This window comes from Gallinula chloropus (assembly GCF_964237585.1).
Source record: "Gallinula chloropus genome assembly, chromosome: 5".
Lineage (NCBI taxonomy): Eukaryota > Metazoa > Chordata > Aves > Gruiformes > Rallidae > Gallinula > Gallinula chloropus.
This window is the reverse complement of record NC_140090.1, coordinates 36,769,799-36,789,748: the sequence shown is the minus strand read 5'-3', so window position 1 is coordinate 36,789,748 and position 19,950 is coordinate 36,769,799. Positions and strand designations below refer to the sequence as shown.

The window sequence follows — 19,950 nt, the reverse complement described above, 5'->3', positions numbered from 1 at the left end:
AAGATAGATGGGCAGGAGGACCTGTTCACACCCCACTAATGAGGCAGTGTGACCTTGCCCTCCGAGCACTAAGGAATTGGGGTGGGAAGGATGCCTTACCAGTTGTCTCATACCAGTATTACACTCAGAAATGTGTGAGAAGCCCAGAATTGTTATTTCCACTTCTCAGGGACTACCGCAATGGCCCCAGGTATCTCTTTGTGGGCGTTTGGAAGAGCAGTGGCTGCAGGGTGCCAAGTGCTAGCTGAAGGTTTTCTGAATAAGTGACTGGTTACTCCAAAGGAGCAAAACGGGTATTAGAGATTTTCACCGCTGCTTGTGAGCAAGCAGGCTATTTAAGTCAGCAGTTTATTACCTCTCAGGACAAGAGAGTAATTGTGTGAGGGAGACCCGGGCATGCTGCCTGGAAATCCTTTAGAAAAGGCAGAAGTTGGTGTGAGTATTTTGCAGAGCCCAGTGAGAGCTGTTACTCATCCTTTGTCCGTGCGGGTGGTGCCTTCTTGGAGCACAGCACTGAAGTGACCTTTGCATTTCTCTCAGCTGGCACACAGTCTCCACATCACAGTGCTGAAGCACACGGTGATGGTACAACAGTGTGTCCACAGCTTGGAAGAATAATAACGGTGTGGCGTGTCAAATTCATTCCTGGTTTAGTGCTGGAGTTTTCTTCAGTGGCATTACTCTGGCTTTGTTCCAGGGATGCTGCCCTGCAAGAAAACAATTAAGTGTGGTAACGAATTAATGAGCCTGATTACCTCAGCTCAGCAAAGATACCATGCTGGTATTATCATTATGGTTGATTATGGTTGTTTTATCAGGAGAGTTGTAGCTGTACACCACTGGTGAGACAGGAAATATCAGTGATGGAAGATAGAACTGCAGTGTCTCAAGATACAGCTGCCCCCCATTACACTTGTATCAGAGGGCTCTCTAGCATATGCCCCTTAGAATTTTTCTTAATACTGCAATGTCATGTAAAACGTTGTTTGAATAACTCAGTGGGGTTCCCTTTTACTCCAAGGTTGAAAGTAGTTTGATAAAACTAAAATTAGAAAGAATAGCATGAGATACAGAGAGAGAAGCCTGAGTGATGCTGTAGCTTCAGTGTGTCACCCAGGACTGGACTTTCCCTTGCTTCAGGAATATTTCAAGGGTCTGTGTTTCAGTTCAGCATTGTATTTCAAAGGTAAATCAAGATTTATGCTCCAAAGTGCAAAGTTCCTCCGCAGCTGAGAAGCTAGGCCTTTCTGTTTCACAGTAGCAACTGGGAGGTTAGCAGCAGGCCTGAGATGTCAGCAGCCTGAGTGGTAAGCGGTGCAAGTAGAGGGGTCGGCACCGCAGGCTGAATAGGCCTTGTGGTACTTAATTAAGTCATACACTTGGTGGCCACCAAGCCCTGTTGCTATCAGTTTAAGTTTGGTTGCTGGCTCTCTGCAAAGCAGATCATCACTCTTGCTCAAATGGAAGCCAGCTTCCGTTACCAAAATGTGCAGATGTGGGTGGTGCCTTCCCTACTCTGCTTGGGGGCATGTTTTCTGTTGCCGGGGGAGGCAGGATCCTGGAGTAGATGGACATTTGATTTGTCCAGCTTAGACTACAGTACTTTTATGTCTTGATGTTGTCAAGCTGCTGCTACCTATTTGCAGACCAGATCTGTATTTGTAAAGCTGTTTGGTGCTGTCCTGTTTTTGGCAGGCCTTGGATAACGAGGTCCCCGTGGATGTCATTCACGAACTCACAGCCATTGACAAATGGTTCCTGTATAAGATGCGCAGCATTGTGAACATGGAGAGGACCCTGAGTGACGTGAATAGGTAAGAAAAACCAACTGTCTTGTCCTAGGATGACTACGGTCTTTCTGGGCATACCTTCTGCTGGGAAACCTGTGGTAAGCCCTGAGTACAGGTGCAGTTTATTTTACTACTTGGAGTAAAAGTGTTGTCTTTAAACCCAGTTTACTGCCTAACCTGGACAGAAGAAATTTCTGAGAACACTCTTTTTGGTAAAAGAAATTCATTGAGTGCTTGGGTATCTTGGCTTGGTTTCTTGGGGTTATGGAAGTTCTGGTTTATGTTGGAAAAGGCTCGCTGTCTCTGAGGCTAAGGCTGGGAATGTGTATGACTTGAAATGAGTAATGGCAGGCTGCACTCGTGTGCCTAGGACAGCATTAGCCTTCAAACACAGGACTTGTCCTGACTTACTACACCTGAGGGCCAAATACATCGCTCTTTTTCTTCAGCAAGACCAATTGATTTTTAAACTTTTCTGCCTTGCTGTGATCATGCAGTATGTGTTGCTTTTGTACCGCAGTTTCAAACATCCATAATTCCAGACATATTTAAATATAAATCTTCTTCTTTCTTTAAGAAAAATGACCATATAAAACTAAGCAGGAAAGATCGCAGTAAATTAGAGTGCCGAGCTGTATTTCAGTTCCAGCCTCTTGCTGACTTGAGCTTTCCCTTCATGGTTTACGAGGTTTGGAGAACCTCCTTGCTGAGTTATTGGTCGCGTGTTGGCCGGCTTTTCTGCTTCGAGTACCCGTTGTGCTGACCACATTTCACCACATGATGGCAATGGGAGCGCACCGTAGCGAGAACATCACTCGCTGCTGTAATTTCTGCTTCTTTGACCAGCTGCACGGTTTTAATTGAGCAGCTCTTGCTCTCCCTTGCCCCCCGGAACAAACTGAATCTGGAGCTAAACAAAAATAAATGTGGAGGGAGATGTCGAAGGGAAGGAGCAGCTTGATTATTTACAGAAATCTATTGTTCGGCTGCACAAGTTTTTGCCCTCTTAACATCCATGTCATGGTGCATTTGTCTCAAGTGCCTTAAATATATATGTGCAGCTCCTGAGGAAGAAAAACAGTATATCCAGAATCAGTTTGATTTTCTCACTGTTGGAGCATCATGCTCTGGAATGATGCACTTGGGACCACAGAGGTTGGGCCTGATCCTCTGCTGTTACAAATCGCTCCTCTGAGGTTAATCATGCCAAACTGTCCTACATCACCGAGGTTGCTTTCCTATTTCACTCTGCAGTGGGTGGCAGGTGATAATACTGCTAGTAACATGATCAGTAACTGGTACCATCCCACAGTTCTTTAATCGGCTGATGACTAGGCAGCTGACAGCCACAGAAAGCTCTTCTGCAGTACCCAACTTTGTATTTGTATCATAGACAACCAAAGTTGTGTTCCTTGTAAGCAGGCTCATGCAATTCAACTTAGATTGCAAGTGGTATAAATTAACTTAGCCTCATTAACTTGTCAGGGCGGACTTTCACTCCACAATCCTTACTCAGACCTTCCTAAGGTTACTGTCTTACCTCACAGCCTGCATTGGAGGGAGGGAATGGACTGTCCAGCTCCGTTATGGTGAAGGCACGTTAGCACAGAGGCAAAGAGCCAGGGAAAAACAACTTCTGACCTGAATTCGGACAAGTCCAGTGAGCCACATCAGGAAACACATCTCTGCAGTAGCCAAGGGAAAAAAGCTAATTGAATGATGCAAATGAGAGTTGGCACACACGTGCTTTTCCTGCAGCCAGCTGTTTCCAGTCCCTGGCATACCTGGCATGAGTTTTACCTGTGCTACAGGATTATTTCCAATTGAAAAGAATGAGCTGTGACACTGTCATTGCTTTAAATCTCTGTTGTTGAAGTACACTTACCAGAACCAGATGCAGGTCACCCTGTTCCCAGGCACTGCTGCTGGTTACAAGCTTATTTGCTGTTTGGTCGAATCCATCGCTTCCTTTTTGTCTCTGGACTGGTGGGGGTATTCTTTGCAGCAAGGTTTTGGATGCAGTCAGAGTAGTATCTCTACCAGGAGTCTCGATTTGAGCCTTGCAGAGCTGTTGTAGAGACTGGTTAACAAGGAGATGGTCTCTGGCAAGAGGAAATTTAGAGCTGAAAGAAGTGCATATGATGGACAGATGGGGAAGGGGGATCAAAGCAGGTGGAGGCCTTTGTGAGCAGCTCAGCAAGCAGCGTTAACACACTGAGTGCTGCCTTGTATCCTCACCACGTGCAGCAGTTCAGACATGAGCAGAAGGCCTCACCAATTTATGCAAGGAATCTGTTTCCACGTGTGAAAGGTTGTGTGGGGTAATGTTATGGAGAGGAAAAAACCTTTCTGACCAATAAATGTCTGTTCTCAGTGGTGTTCAGACAAGGCCAACCATGCGTGGAGACAATAGTGACTCTGAAGGGCACCCTCTGCTCAATTAATGTTTGTCCCAGCAAACTTCTTTCCAAAAATTAGGCCTGGTGAGACTGTGTAGCTATTGTCATGCTGCAGCAATGTTTTTGTTTGACTCTGCCTCTGGGCCCTCTAAGATGGAGAAAGAGTTGTTTCAGGTTATGTGATTTGGCTGCAGGAAAGCAAATGGCCTGAGTTGAATTGGGAAAAGAAAGCCATTTGGAGTGTACTTGCAAGAATATTCAGTAATATCACCCACACATCAAATATGTGCCTCTGCTGTTTCTCCTGTGACCTACATATTTTTCATTTTAAGTGGAAACTTACATTGTGGGGTTTTTTTGATGAGGGTTTTTTTTTTTGACTGGTTACCTTCATACTGTCAGTAATGTAATTTTACCTGTAACCTTCCCCACTGCACACACGCAAACACGACCCCATATACATACACAGACAGAAAGAGCAAATGCTCAGTCAGTCCAAGAATAGGTAGTAGTGTGTGGAGCAATGGCAGTGCAATAGGATTTGCTGTTACCAGGAAATTCTTTCCCTAGATTTGGCCTTGCCTGTCCTGTGAGAGAAAATGGCGGGAAAGGGCCCTGGATTGTCCTCACTGGCAGTTTAGCACTTTGACACCTCACGAAGGAGACAGGAACAGGCTGTGTCTAGCTGTCTGAGGCAGTGAGGAGCGAGATGTGACTTTAAGGCCAGGGTTATGGACCCAGTCCAGAGTAAGTCAGATTTGAAGTAGGGTCCAGTAATACCATCAACCCCAAGAACAGCGTTGAGGCTGTAACATCTGGGGCATATTCAACTCAACACACTGGCAGCCTGGGTGCAAAGGAAAGCCTCTTTTGGAATTTGCATCTGTTCTTTGACCATCTGTGGTGAGGTTTTGTTTGCATGGTTATTTTTATCTGTTCCTGATTTTGAGATTCTTGAGAACTGTGGCTGTACACAGGGAAGTTGTGTAGCAGGTATCATTATATATAGGTGAAGAGGTAGGCAGCTATGTTGGAATCATCACTTAGGCCCAATTGATGTGAGGGCAGAAGTCCTGTTGAAAATCAGTAGGACTTGTGCTCCTAAGTCACTTAGGCATCTCTGTAGCAATTGAACCTGCATTGCATTGTATTTGCAGGACTTGGGAGCTCATAGAGATCGGGGAAGAGTAGAACTAATGGGGTCAAGTTCACTGCAGGGGAAAAGCTGAGTCAGACGCGGGGAAGACTAGCCATCTTGCAACAGGCAGAAGCGTGACTATATTGTCTAAAGAGGAACATTTCAATATTGATAAAAGGCTTTAAAGTAGAATTCAAGTGAGAATAGAGGAGTGTGATAACTCCCCCATTTTGCAGTTGAGAAGCAAAGCACAGAGATAGTAAGCTTGCCCAACATCTCAAAGACTCTCTGGCAGAGCAGGGAGCTGAACTCTGCCACCTTAAATCTCAACTTTTCAAATTACCCTTTGTGAAAATAGAGATCTTCCTTTTGGTGGATACCAAACTAGCCAGCCTACTAGCAGTGGGGAATGATGGGACCAGTCATGTTTTGATAACTATACATTGGAGTTTTGTTTTGGAGGGAGAATGTGTCCTTGCTCTGTGGCGTTGAGTGAAAACACCTCCTGGCCTATAGTTTTGCTTGAAAGGGATAGGAGCAGTCCTGAGTCGTTCCTCAAGAGACACGGGTTAATAGAGGGGAAAGCAGAAGGAAGTAGGAAGGTGGAGACCCACTTTAACCCAGCATTTGTAGCCAGCTGCTCTGCTCAGTGGCCCATGGAAGAAGTTGTTTATTGTGAATTCTTTTTGGGAGCTCATGTTCTTGGGTCTGCGAAAGGTGTGCTTTGAAGGCTGCTTGCAGGAAGCACGACTTGATTTCAAATCATGGCTGTGGTGGAGTAGCCACAGAAATGCAGGTGCTGGAATGAAAACCTGACTCCAGCAGGTGGCCTGGGAAACAATGCAGCAAGGAAAGATTGGACAGGCCATCAAAACCCTGTGCTCTTCCACAGTGCTGGTTGCACACCTGCTCTTCTCAAAAGCAGTGTTTGTGCTTTCAGGACAGGTCAGAGAGCAGAAGTCACATCTTGTGTGAGTATAAAGCAGAGCAGGCCCTGTGACACTAAATAATGAGGCTGTACTGTTTGAGGAGATGTCCCTGGCATATTTGTGGTACTTGCTTTTAACTACCTTCTTTGTGAGCTGTGGGGCAAGGAAGACTCAGGAACAAATGAGAGATGTGGTTCAGTACACGAGAGGAATGTAATATGAGGGGTTGTTCTAGATGTTCTCCAGAGGTCCCTTCCAACCCTGATCATTCTGTGATTCTGTGGTAAGCAGCTATTCAGTGCTGTTGTGCTTTGTGTAGATCTGACATAAGATACATTCTGTTCATCTTATAGAGACGGTGGTGGTGACATCACAGCTGTATTTTCTTTCAAAGCACCTGTATGTTTGTAGAAACTCAGTATGCATTTTGTCCTTGATGCAGAGGGTATACAATTGTCCCCCTTTAAGAGCCATTGGGGAATCTCTGTAACTGGCATGCACAATACCAGTAGCAGGGAAGTCTGTACCATGGCATCCCAGCAAAGACCTCAAAGCTCTCTTTTACCAGGGGTGGAAAACAGGCTTTGAGGGCTCATCTATGACCCGTTTCTTGGCTGAGTTTTGGTGTGAGCTGCTGCTTCAGCACATCCTAGGTATGACTCATTTAGGTCTTAAGGCACAGTGTGAGGTTCACGTTACTTAAATCAAGATGTCCACAATGAGATTTATTAGCCCAGGGACCTGAATGGTAAAGATGTAGAGTGCTGGAGTGGTAGTTGTTCAGTGAGGAAGGTTTGTTGGTTTACAGCTCCTGCCTCCCTGAACGCTCGATAGCTCTTTGTCAGTCATCTCATGAGTTTCTCAGGAGGGGAAAAATGGTAACAATCTGTTTCCTTGAGAAGAAAAGCAGGGAGAGAATTTATACCCCGATCTCGTTATTTTAATTGTAGCATGTTCAAAATCTTGTAGCAATCAAGGAAGACACCAGGAGCCTTGAAGCAGAGAGGGACAATGAGGAAGAGAGGAAGAATATGTCTTTTGTACATAACCCAGCCTGAAATCAAGGAGGCATTTGAAACCCTCCCGGTCTATGACTAAGAAAGGAAGAGTGCTCTCAGGAGTGGGCATTAGGCATTTTGTTTCCAGCGCTTCGTGCTTTCCAATCCATTTTGCCATAGCGTATCTGTAAACCGGGCTTAAATCCACCCCTTCCAGATTTAGGAGGAGCTGAGTTCAAGACTGGTGGGTCGAGCCAGATTGTGCTCATCTTTCCAGCTACAATATGTGTGTCCAAGCCACAGGAATGGCTGGTGAGATAAACCAGAGGTGACATGCAGGGGTGAGCTTGTGGGTTCACAGACCAGATGTTAACTGACATGGTAGCTGTGTCCCAAATGCTCCCAGTCCGGGCTTTGGCCCTCAACTAACAAAACAGTAATGATCCTCTTGATCAAGACCCATTAACATGCACCTAAGTAATACGTGAACGGGTATAATCTAGGCAACAGAAAAAATTGAAGCCGATTCCTGATTTGGGAGACGAGGAAAAATATATCTTCCCATATGAAGCTGGGGCTTTGTTGCTGGCATGTTTATTTAGCATTACTCCTGGACTGGTGGATCAGATGAAAGCCAGTCAAGTGGAAGAGAGGGCCGTGCTGAAGCAAGCAAGCTCTCCTGGTAATTGCAATGCTGCCAGCATTCCTCCAGTCAGTTAATAGATTTCCCCAGGTCCTCTGTGCTGGGTGAAAATTTCCTCATTAAGGGGAATTTATTCCATTTCCTTTTATCGTTTGTTATTGAAGGAGTGAGTGGATAGAGTTCCAAAGATGACAGGGTGGAATTTTAAACAAAAAGCAACAACAAATCAGCACTGGAAGCTGGAACAGAGACACAAGCAAGGTTCAGGAAAGGCTTGAATTGTTTATAAACTGCAAAATATGTAGAGGACTTTAGCTTTCCGAGGAACTAAGCAGCCACTAAATGATTATGGCAGTGTGCAAAAGTCTAATTGTCTGGTTTTGAAGCACTAAAACTTCTGATTGTCATTTTGCAAAGGTGAATGTTAGGAAAAAGGAGCATTATAGGAGTCTGGAATTACGGCCACTTATCTTTCCTTGTTTCAGAATTTATTATAGACCAATAAAACAGTGAGGGAGTTTAATCTTTGGAAGACTTTTGCTCTGTGTTTGAAAAGTAAGTGGTGCTACAGGGCAAAGTAGGAGGTGGTGATGTAGGACTGGGTTGTGTGTTTGGGAACAGCCAGAACTGAGAGGTTTTTTTCTTCTCTCTCTATTGCTGGATTTCTGGTGAGCTCTTGGAAGGGTTATTTGCTCTCAAGTGTTCAAAGAGATCAGCCAGATTCTTCTCTTGCTGGCTTTAGTGTCTTCAGCAAGTGTGAAGGACTGTCCTTGAGCAAAGGTGGTGGGAATGCTGGATCTTAAAATTCATCACTCCTTAACCTCTGTGTGTCTCAATTTTGCTATCTGTAAGATAAGCATTGCCTTACCATACTGTTTGCATGTATCTTTATATTATTTCCATGAAAGCTGAGCCATAAATGCTAAAAATTACCCTTATTAGTAAATAGAAATTTTCCAAGCGTGAAGATGCGTGTCTAGTACATGCAGAGAGACAGCCTGATTTCCATGCCAGTGCTGAGGGCTTGCTGCTCTCTGATCCAGTTCCCTTTAAGCATGGTGGAGCCATTCTGCTGTCTTACTCCGTCTCTCCTTCTGGCTGTACCTCCAAATCCCTTGGAGCTTCCTCAGAGGCTTCTGGCAATTTCTCATCTCGTGGTAGATTCTCATTTCAAGTGCTTGGAAAGCAGCACTTCTGGTGTCTGACTCTTGCCAGCTGTCTGTGACAGTATTAAATGGCAAAACTGTTGCATCCCCATGACTGGGCTGCCAGTTCCAACCCTTCCCTGCCTGCTGGTGAGCTGGGTATGTTTCCTCCATGTGAAGCTGCCTCCATGGCACTGAGAAGAGAGAAAACCCTTCCTTCCAGATGCGGCTCGAATAGAGGGTTCTCACCACATCTTTATTATTAGCCACATTGAAAGCTCCATCTCTTATCGTTTCTTTATCATACTGGGAGTATCAGAGGAAAAAAATGCATAGTTTCATTTCCCCCTTTAGGTACCCAGCATTTCTCTTGCACAGCAGTTGTCCTGTATGAAACCGGTTACCTTTCTTGCATGGATTAGTAATGTCCTAACCTAATTTAAGCTGCTAGCCCAAGGCAAATGAATCATGTCTCCAAATAATCGCTGCTTCTCTTCTACCCACCCTGCTGGGAGAGGGAGGGGGGATGACGATGAATGATATTGTTATAATGAGATACAAAAACCTGTGCTGAAACAAGGTGCAAATGAAGGCAATTTTCTTTCTCTGTCAGTAATCAAATGACAGCCAGCTACGTGTGTATCTGAGGCAGAAGAGAGGGAGCACAAGGGAGTAAACTGTACTGAAACAGGCTCATTTTCTTGGGGTCATCAGGTCTGCTCACTCATACTTAAGGAATGCTAAATCTAGGAGAGAAAGTAATGTGGCTGTGCTCTTCTTAATAGCTGGCAATGGCTAGCACCTGTTTTGCCAAAGACTTGGCAGGTTTTGCTTGCTGCTTCCTCCTGTAAAACACCCATCCATTTCTTCGGTTCCGGTGTCCACGTTTTACCGAAGGAGTCCTGCCTCTGAGCTGAGATCGGACAGTGGAAAAGGCTGAGGAGAAGCAGAGGAGTGTGATGGCGGAGGTGTTACCGCATGGGAACCGCAGGCTTTAACATACTGCGGTGCTGCAAAGCGGGTCTTATTTTGGGAAGTCTGTCTGCACACAGAACTAAAGCCAAAGCCCGGGAGGCTCAACCTGCCAGATCAGTCATGTCTGTTTCCTTCTGACACTAGCAAAGAGCAGGATCTGCTGGAGCAAGAAGAGTGGTGCGGTGGAGCGTTGTGGAGGAGATCAAGGGTATATAGGTGATGCTCCTGCCTGGAGTCCCCTGAGGGCAGAGCAAGACTGGTTGCTAGAGCCAGGGTGGGACACATCACGGAGGATAGCACTTAGGCTGAAGGTTTCCTTTCTGCAGATCCTCACTAGTTGTCTGCGTGCTGTTGTAGGCAGGTAGAGAGCATCATTCTCAGCTTGCAGGAGGAGGAGAGCTGGCTTTGGGGTATTCATAGAGGAAAACCCATCTGCCCAGGGATCTGAACCCAAAAGTTTCTGGCCCCCGGTTCTGCTCTCAGAACAGCTGGTTTGATGCTTCTGTGACTCTCACCTGTTTTACGCTAGCCTGACTTCACTCAGGGCAGCAAAGCTGCTCTGCGCCTAAGCCAGAGTGGAAAATCCAATCCGATGACTCTCTTTCATGCTTCAGCTTCCTGACACATTCCAATAAAGTGGCCTTACCCCTCTCCTCCCACTCAAATAACATAATGCTATTTATTTTAAAATACCATCAAGCAAAGGACGCGATTCAAAAGCTCTGATTTAGGAAAATTGCTTGTTTGTTAATCATTTCCTTTTTCCTGATTCAGAGGTTGCTTGCTCATAAAATATTGATTTATTGGGCAGGCAAGGATGCTCTTGGCAATGAAGATGAAAAGCAGAAGTGCTGATAAAAATACATAAGCTTTTTTTATGTCTTTGCAAAAGCTAAGCTTAGAAAAGGTAGCTTAGAAACAGACACAGGCAGAAACTCTAAGGGCTATAGGTGGAGTCAAAACAGAGAGGTACAAAGATAGTCTGAGAGAGGAAAAAAAGCAGGGGAAATAAAGGACGAATGGAGAAGGTGAAAAATCAGAAGCAAAAATGGACAAGAAACTGTTGAACTGCAGAGATGGCCAGGGAAAGCAATGCATTTGAAATAAACAGCAAAACCTAGGACTCCTGAAAAGCAAAACAGGGAGAACGAGACCATATGGAAGTACTGAGAGGCCCTGATTGCAAACCTGAAATAAAAAAAGATGGCCCTGCTTTACCCTGCCGATCCCCCTCTCCCGGTTTTCGTAATAGAAGCAGCAGCACAAATGATGCGGAAAAAAGCATGCTGGAGACTGTCAGAAGGGAAAACCTACCTTGTGTGTGAGACTCTGAAGGTCACTTCTACTGTGTACCTCTGAAGTCAGGTGCTTTTTCACACGGCTGGCCATTTCTGAAGGTAGACACAGCATCTACAAAACCAGAGAGGGGGACTTGTTTGGGACAAATCGTGTTTTGAGGCAAGCTGTCCCCCAGGTCAGCAGGGTTGGGGATGGTTGTACCTCTGAATGGCTTGTCTCAGAGTTTCAGGAATTTCATGCCTTTGTGTGGAGTGGGCAGCTGCAAGGAGAGGTGGGAGATGTGGGTACATACATAATTATTGATCCTGCCCAGTTTGGCGAGGCCCATGCTTTAGAATTTAGACTGGGAGGGGGAGTGTAAGAGAGAGATTGAGTTAAAGTTTGGATGTGGAGATGTAGGGATACTGAATCCAAGAATGGAATCACTGCAGGTCCTCGTGGAGGCAGTGATGCTAAGTGACCAGATGGTTGTGGATGCCTGGTGTACTAGACTGGTGAAGAATGCTGCCCAGGAGATGTTGGACCTTGTAGACAATCACTCCTTTTTGACTTGGGAATGCAAGGAAAGAGTTTCACTGTCGAGCATCAGCAGTCTGCCTGTAGACTCTACATTATAGGAGTCTGTGGGAGGCAGCCACTGCAAAAAGATCTTATGTGTGTGAGAATTGCACAGCTCTGCTGGACTTCCTTCCTCTTCTTGCTTTTATGTGTGTGATCCTATAGCAACTCTGCGCAGTATGGAAGACAGAAGGACTCATACAGCTAATAAGTGTTCCCGTAAAGTCTCATGCAGAGGTGGGTTGTGTTGTTTAATTTATTTTGTTTAATCCCAGTGAAACTGTTCCAGAAGAGACCCTGAGGAGAGCCAAAGAGATTGGATTTTCAGACAAACAGATTGGGAAATGCCTGAGGGTGACTGAAGTCCAGTGCCGACAGCTGAGACTGAGGAAGAATGTAGTGCCCTGGGTGAAACAGGTGCGTGAGAGACAACGTTGCTTGTGGAGGGGAGCTTCCAAGAGCACAAGGAGCAAGAGACCTCCATGACCTTAGAAAGAGCTGGGGTAAATAAAGTAGAACCCCTGGCTCTGTTAACATCTGTGGGAGGCTGATGTTGACATTAGAGGAGAAACAAATTTCACCCACGTAGCTGCTACTTCTGCCCACCACAGGCATCAATCCAATGACATGAATGTCCCCAAAGAGAGACTCAGAATATTCTTGTTCATATTCTGTGTGGCTAGGGGGTGGAAATGCAGCTACCTGGCTTCAGAAGCAGGCTGGGTGCTGGCCCATCATGGTGTGACCATGAGGACTGCAATATGCCTTTTCTCTTGGTAGTAACTTTTTACAGGGTAATACTTTATTTTAAGTATGCTATTGTTACGGGTTCATTTGCTATTCATTGTGATAGCACAAGTGTAATGAGCTCATCTAGTATTCATGGCAGTGTCACGAGTGCTTTGCTAGGTGTTCTGCTGCTGCGTTTAAGGTACGTTGGTATTAAACTGCCACCAGCTGTTTTCTTGTCCTTAAAAAAAACCAAAACCAAACCCATCCCAAACTACTGAATGTTTCCGAAAGACCCCATCTGTATTCTCAGGTCCAATTCCAGGTGCCAAATCCCCTTCTGTTCTGCAGCTGCTCTTTTCCTTCTGTGTCCTCACCTGGCCCACAGAAACGTGCCTGGTCTTGCACAGCATACTTTCAGCTGCATATGGCACTGCAGTGCTGGATTGATTTGTGTGCCAAGGTCCCCTTAATAAGGTCATTATACTTAAGCCTGCCTTTGTGGCTTCTAAGCATATGTTTCTTCTTGAGCCATGAAGTACAAGTTGCAGTATTAGCAACAGTAATGAGCAGCAGACACTTACACAGCGCTAATGACGTAAGGTCACATTCTTCATTATTCACAAGGATTTGGACAGCCAGTGGGGATTCCTGTAAATACTTGAAGATTGGACAGATTTTTAAGTGGTATAACATGTAAAAATTCATGTCAGGACTGCTTTAATATTGTTCCCTCTTCATTATTCTGTGTAGAAATTTTTCAGCTGTTCACTCGGAGAACCTCAGCAATCGCTGGTGACCTAGATGGACGAGTTACCATGTATAACATGCAATAAGTAGTTGACACAAATAGTTTGTGAACAGCCTAGTAGGCAAATTATTCTTCTGGGCTCTCTTGTGGCTAATTATGTAAGAAATTGTTGAAAACTACATATAAGAGGTGGTTGAAAAATCACTCTTGCTTTGTGTACCATTTAATTATCAAAGTGCAAGTTATATTGTAACATAAATACGTAGTACTTGGGCTGCTGGCTGCTGTGATCTCAAAGTGGTACAGTGTGTGTGTTTGTAGGATGGGGTCAGACGTACATTGTGAAGATCTCAGATGGCACAGTTAAAGGGGACAGGAGACCTGGAGGAATGGAGATCTCTGTAATTAATGCTGCCAAGCTAACTAGTGAATGAGGGCCTTGTTAAGAAGGGACAGTTGGGGAAAGTTCCTGGAGTGTTAAGGTGTTGTACCAAAGAGGGGCAGAGTTAAAAATGCAGCTTAGAAAGAGAAAGAAGACTCTCCTGTTGACTGAACTGTAAGGTCAGAGCGGAAGGCCAGGCATATGCTACGTCACCAGCATCAGATCACCTCCTTTGGAGGAAAGACATGATGGGAAAATAATAGGACAGAAATAGGAGTGGAAAAGTAAAGAGGGAAAAGAAAACCCCCCAAACAGTTGCACTTAAGAAAGATCTTGCACTGGCCAAGTCACAATCCCTCCTCTTCTTCCTCACACAGATCGACACGCTGGCGGCAGAATACCCAGCGGTAACTAATTACCTCTACATCACGTATAACGGGCAGGTAGGCACATCCAGAAACAACAGTCTCACTGCTGTCGAGTTTGATCACTCTCCCCTACGCTGTGTTATTTCTGGAGATCTCGTGGATGTCTCGGTCTCTGTAGCAATTATTTTGGATAGTGTTACATATAATCACCTTACAGCAGGCCTGGAACTTTCTCTTGCTCAAATACTGATCCAGGGCATTTAGTGTTAATGCTCCAATGTTGTTAGGATCCTGTCTGGTCTCACTTGTACTTGCCTCCTCTGTGCACAGGTCAGGTGCTGGGAACGCAGAACTCACGTTTCACCCAGCTCATCCTAACATCCATTTTTATGTGAAACTTGAGAGCTCTTTGGGCTGCCTCAATAGCCAAACCAGAGATGCTGCATCTCCTTTGGTTTGGGAGCAGAACCACTAATTCCAATAGAGCTGCACTTGATTTACACTGCAGTAAACAAGACCAGACTTGAGCCCTGAAGGATCAGGCTCTGGATATGGGCTGAGCACCAGAAAGTGCTTATTCTGAAAAGCACAGTTAGGTGCTGTGGAGAACAGAACCTAATGACTTTTCTCCCTCCCTTCTCAGGAACACGATGTAAAATTTGATGACTGTGGAGTGATGGTGTTGGGCTGTGGACCGTATCACATAGGTAAATCTTTCTTACAACTCCTCTGTTCTCCTTGTACCCTCGAGCCTTCGTTGGATATTCTTGTGGTTCATTTGTTCCTCTTCTCATATGGTGACAAAGCCCTCCAGAGCACCGTGCACAGGACATCAATTCCTAACACAAGCTTTGCCTTTTACACTTGCTTGGAGACTTCATTTCACGCCCTGGAAAAAACAGGAGAATTTTATTACTTTTCACTTTGCCACTTAGTTGTGATTTCCACAAAGTTTTAGGGAATTTCTTTTAAGATTAAGATTTTTTGCACGTGTTAAAGTCTTGAGAACCTCATATCTTGTATAAAAGTTTGTTGCTCCCACACCTATCTTATATGTTTACTGCCAGCTCATGACTGTGTTGTTACTTAGTATGCATTTTACTACTGTAAGTATAGGTGACTATGGAAATATTTTGATATCTTTGGCTGCTTTTGTATAAGCAGCTCTGTGTGCTGTTTTTTCAACCCACTCAGATGATTATGCAGCATGAGAGTTTTCTCATGGCTGTGAGTGTTAGGTAGACAGACTGCTGAATTCTGTATGTGATGACTTTCACTTTTTCTTTTCATGGATCCCTGAGAATAGCTTGCAATTATTGACAAGAAGAAAAAAAAATTGCTTGTTATTCAGAAGTATTTTTGCTCTGCATCTCTCGAGTAGCGGTGATGGCTTCTGAAAGCTGACATTTAAAACTGCATCCATTTGTTTTGCTTGGACGGACAGGTCACGTGCTATACTCCAGTTGCTCTTTGTAGGATGTGTCTTTTTGAACTCAGTTTCCAGTAAGAACGTTGTGATGAGTGAAATCAGGAGGAACACTCCATGACGATGCTTATTTTTTGTGAACGCTTCTGCCAGTCAACACACTGTGTAGCGTAGTCACAAAAAACAAACATGAAAGGGATGGCAGTGGTGTTTAATAATTAGATCCAATGCATGTCAATATGTTTTGTGCCATTCACCTGAAACTCCTAATTGCTTAGATTAGTCACAGGGTTCTGATCTTGGTCTTACCTCTTGTGTAGCTTTGGTTAGATCAAGGCGGCCTTTGGAAGAGCTTGCAGCTAAATGAAGGCAGCTAATGGAAGCCATTACTTGCACCTCTCAAAGGTTATTTTTTTTCTAGGTGCAATAGCAAAGTTGATTTTTGCTTCCTTTTGTTAGCCTTCAAAGACAAGCAGTGTGCTTTCCCTCTGTGCTTGCCGCACGTAATCGTCATTTAGTGGGGTCAACTTAGTGTTCCCTGTGGAGCTACATAAACAAAACAGTAACAGATCAGAAAGGGATAAATTGTTTGGATGGAAGTTGAACATGGGATGTTGCTTTTTTAAAGATTTATTTTCTTTGTGGAATTGGAGTTTTAGATTAAAAAATCCCAACCTTATGAATTTTATTTGAAAATATTTGAAACTATATTACAAGAAAATCCTGAATTATTGACATTTCTGCAAAGGAGTAAAATAATTTGGATTAAGTGTGAGGTCTTTTCAAAAGTCATGCTGTATTTTGTATTTACAAAGAAAATTGTCCAATCTGAAGTGGTTGGGGTTTTTTTAAGTTTTCTTGTTAACTGATGTGCCAAATAGAAACATGGTGTGCATTGGTACAGTTGTACGCTTGAACTTAAGAGCTTGCTTGCTTTCTTTGGAGTAGCTGTCATGCACATGTAAATATCTTGTGGCTCGCTGAGGGCCTGAGCTGCAGTGGGTGATCTTTGCTCAGTGGGGTTATTGCCTAGATATTCAAGGCAACATTTGATCTTCACCTGTCTCCTGTCCTGGGAGAGGGGTTGGCTTGTGTGAAAGTCATCCAGTAGGACCTTGCCAGGCTAGAAAAATGTGCCCATGGAAACCTCATGAAGTTCAGCAGGGCCATGTGCAGGGTCCTGCACATGGGTCAGGGCAATCCCAAGCACAACTACAGGCTGGACAGAGAATGGACTGAGAGCAGCCCTGAGGAGAAGGATTTGCGGATACTAGTAGATGAGGACCTCAGTGTAACCCACAATGTGTACTTGCAGCCCAGAAGGCCAACTGTACGGGCGTGGGATGGGGCTTTGGGCAACCTGGGCTAGTGGAGGATGTCTCTGGGGGTTGGAACTAGATGGGCTTTAAGTTGCTTCTGACCCAAACCAGTCTGTGATTCTATGAGTCAGCCCTGAAAGCAGTATAAAGCGGTTCTTCTGCTAACTGCACAGATCAGCAGAATGCCCCGTAAATTTAAGGTGTGCACATAAATGTAACATGATGGAAACCTGAAAGTGCATTCAAAGACATGCCTGTATCAATGTAGTAACCACCTTCTGAGTGTATGGTTATGTCACAACAGTCGTTACTAGTATTACTAATCACTTACTGTCTTTCTTCCCTTTTACCACTGTTTAAACATGACTGTTACTGGGTGTGGCTGGAATATACTTACAGGCTGTTTCACCAGGTTGTATCTGAAGAAATTAGAGGGGGGCTCCAGGTGACCGTTGTGTCCCAAAGTTGCATAAGAATCCCTGAATAATGGAAGTGGGATGCAAAAAGTGAACGAGCATCTGGTGACTCTTCTGGGAAAGGCACAGTTTCAGATTTGATTTCTGTCTTTCTCCTGTGGGGTTTTGGTTGAGGCTGAGGCATGTTTTGAGGTTCCTGTTTGACAGAAGTAGGGAAATAAGTAGCATGCCTGTCAGTGAGTGACCTGTGACAGCCATCTGTTTGCGACTAGGTGGTAGAGGCAGCAATTAAGCACCACCTGAATCTCCAATATATCTTGTTACACAATTACATATAGAAATAATGATATCAGTGGTTAATGATCATGTAATGACTGTGAACACATCATGATGAGGCCAAGGTTTTCCAGTAGACTGTAAGCATATCCATTTAATGATGGGTTTTTAATATACATCATTCTCTCTTTACAGTACCCCTCTTAGATGTTTGAGTGTAGAAATTTCTGGGATGGTAGCTGTTAGGGCAGGTCTGGACTACAGCGTTGGCCTGCAGTTCTGCCCAAGTCTCGCAGTTTGCCCAAATCCAAGCACCAGTTGACATGCTCTGTGCCTCTTTCCTTTAGAGGCAGCCACAGTGCTTACTCGGGGATCAGGACAGTAGAGCGTGCTTGCGCCAGTCAACGTGGCCTTTTAACCAAGATAAAAAGATCAGAGAGTGGCTCTAAAAGTGTCATTCTATCTAGAGTCAGCGCGCAGGAAGGTCAAAGTCACTGTGTTGTAATTTTTCTGTTGTTAGGTAAGCCATACTCTGCTCTTCTGGAAGGCAAAAACCACTTCAGTCTTGTGGCTTTTAAACTACATCTGTACAAATATTTCATGTTCCCTGGAGTAAACAGAGCTGCCTTATAGTAACGGGTGCTCGCTTTGGTCATCTCTCAGCTTCTGCCTCTTAAGGTTTTCTGAGGTTGGTTGGGAGGTTGGTTGGGAAATGCATTGCTGGATGGGCAGCAAGAGCAAACAGGAGTGTTTATGAGCACGGGATGACAGACGTGTTGGAGGCCTGTCACCCCTGAGCAGCTGAGCCAGCTTACCTGTTGTGCTCAGAGACTCGCGTTTGTGGATGATTAGTTTCCATGGGAGGAGAATTAGATTTCTTGCTCTGAGCTGACAGGAGGCAACACTGTTTGTTGGGGTTTTTTTCTTTCTTTTTTAAGCTTGAATGCTGAGAATGTCTGTTTATGTTTTCTTCTCTGCATTCTTCCTTCCCTTGCCCACTTTTCTGTCTCCTGGCAGGCAGCAGTGTGGAGTTCGATTGGTGTGCTGTCTCCAGTATCCGCACGCTGCGTCAGCTTGGCAACAAGACCGTTGTAGTGAATTGCAACCCGGAGACGGTGAGCACAGATTTTGATGAGTGTGACAGGCTGTACTTTGAGGAGCTGTCATTGGAAAGGATCTTGGACATCTACCAATATGAGGTAAAGAAAAGCAGAAGCACAATAAAAAGCATGAAGCAAACCAAAGTTTTCAAAATTCATGTCACTAGCTCGCTTTGGCAGAGCAGCTGGGGGCGAGGGGGGAGAACGCGCTAGCAAAAGCTGTTTGGTTTGGATCCCGATGTTGCATTTTACACATCGTTGATGTTCCTAGCAGACTGCTCAATAATGAATGCCAAATAAATATTAAATTATTTTGCAAGATGCCATATTGTGCAATATTTACAAGCAGATTTAATTTGCTGCACAGTCATTTATTGCACAAATTGTTCTGCCCTTGTGGTTCTGAGCTTTAGCACTTAAGCATATCCTTGACTTCAAGCACAAGTACTCCCCTTGAAGCAGTAGAACAAGTTATGCGCATAACACTTACCCCTTCTCCAGAGCTTCTTGCCTTGGCCTTGGAATACAGTAGCAATGTCATGGATGTGGTCCAGCCTGCAGGCAGGAGGGTCAGGAAAGGGCACTGGAATTGCCGTCAAACTGAAACATGCTCCAGCTCCCAATCCAGACATTGCACTTGTCTGTGTAGGAGTTTTCAAGTGCTTGGAAGTGCTGATACTAAAGAGGCAGAGAAGAGTCCCAGACAGATTTGGTAATGGGAGGATAGGTAATGAAAACAGTTGGTCCCAATATGGAAAATGTTGATTTCTAACTGGTCACGCACTCATCTTGGATTTGTTGCTGAAGTTTTTAAAGGTTCTTACAGGAACTTCATCTGCTTTGAAATTCAGTTGAAGTTGGCTGTGTAACTTGCTGAAGCAGCTTTGCAGAACCCAGGTCATTGTTGAAGTTATGGTTTTTCACAGCAGTTTTTCCTAGTATGTGACAATTTGAGCTCATCTCCTTTTGTGAATGGGTGCAAGTTTCTCAAATGGTTTTATAACCTGACAACATTGATCATTCCCAAATCTGGCACCAAGGAAGACCACATCAGAACTCAAGTCTCAATCCATAGGCCCTGTTCCTAAACCATTTGCAAAATACTGTCTAGGACCGTTTTTAGATTGCATGTTCATGCTTTCCTATTTGTGCATGTTGTTTTGCATCATCATTAAATTTTCCTAAAAAGAGAGACTGTTACTGGAAAGCATTGATTTAAGACAGGCCAAAAGACTCCATTGGCTCTCTGGCATCTCAAGGGCTGATTTTTGAATGTTTTAGGATTATCTGGGAGGCTTGGCTCTAAGAG

At 44.5% G+C, this 19,950-nt stretch overlaps 1 protein-coding gene across 1 annotated transcript in view; it reads left to right on the top strand.

Moving 5' to 3' along the window:
• The window catches only part of CPS1 (carbamoyl-phosphate synthase 1), a gene marked incomplete at both ends in the record, with an annotated part of 92,655 nt that overhangs the window by 44,109 nt on the left and 28,596 nt on the right, over positions 1–19,950 (top strand). The window contains 5 exons of the mRNA XM_084264679.1: positions 1,696–1,814; positions 12,150–12,291; positions 14,114–14,179; positions 14,748–14,811; positions 18,559–18,740. Of these exons, the coding sequence (XP_084120805.1) occupies positions 1,696–1,814; positions 12,150–12,291; positions 14,114–14,179; positions 14,748–14,811; positions 18,559–18,740 (573 nt within the window). The remainder of the gene's footprint in view (positions 1–1,695; positions 1,815–12,149; positions 12,292–14,113; positions 14,180–14,747; positions 14,812–18,558; positions 18,741–19,950) is intronic.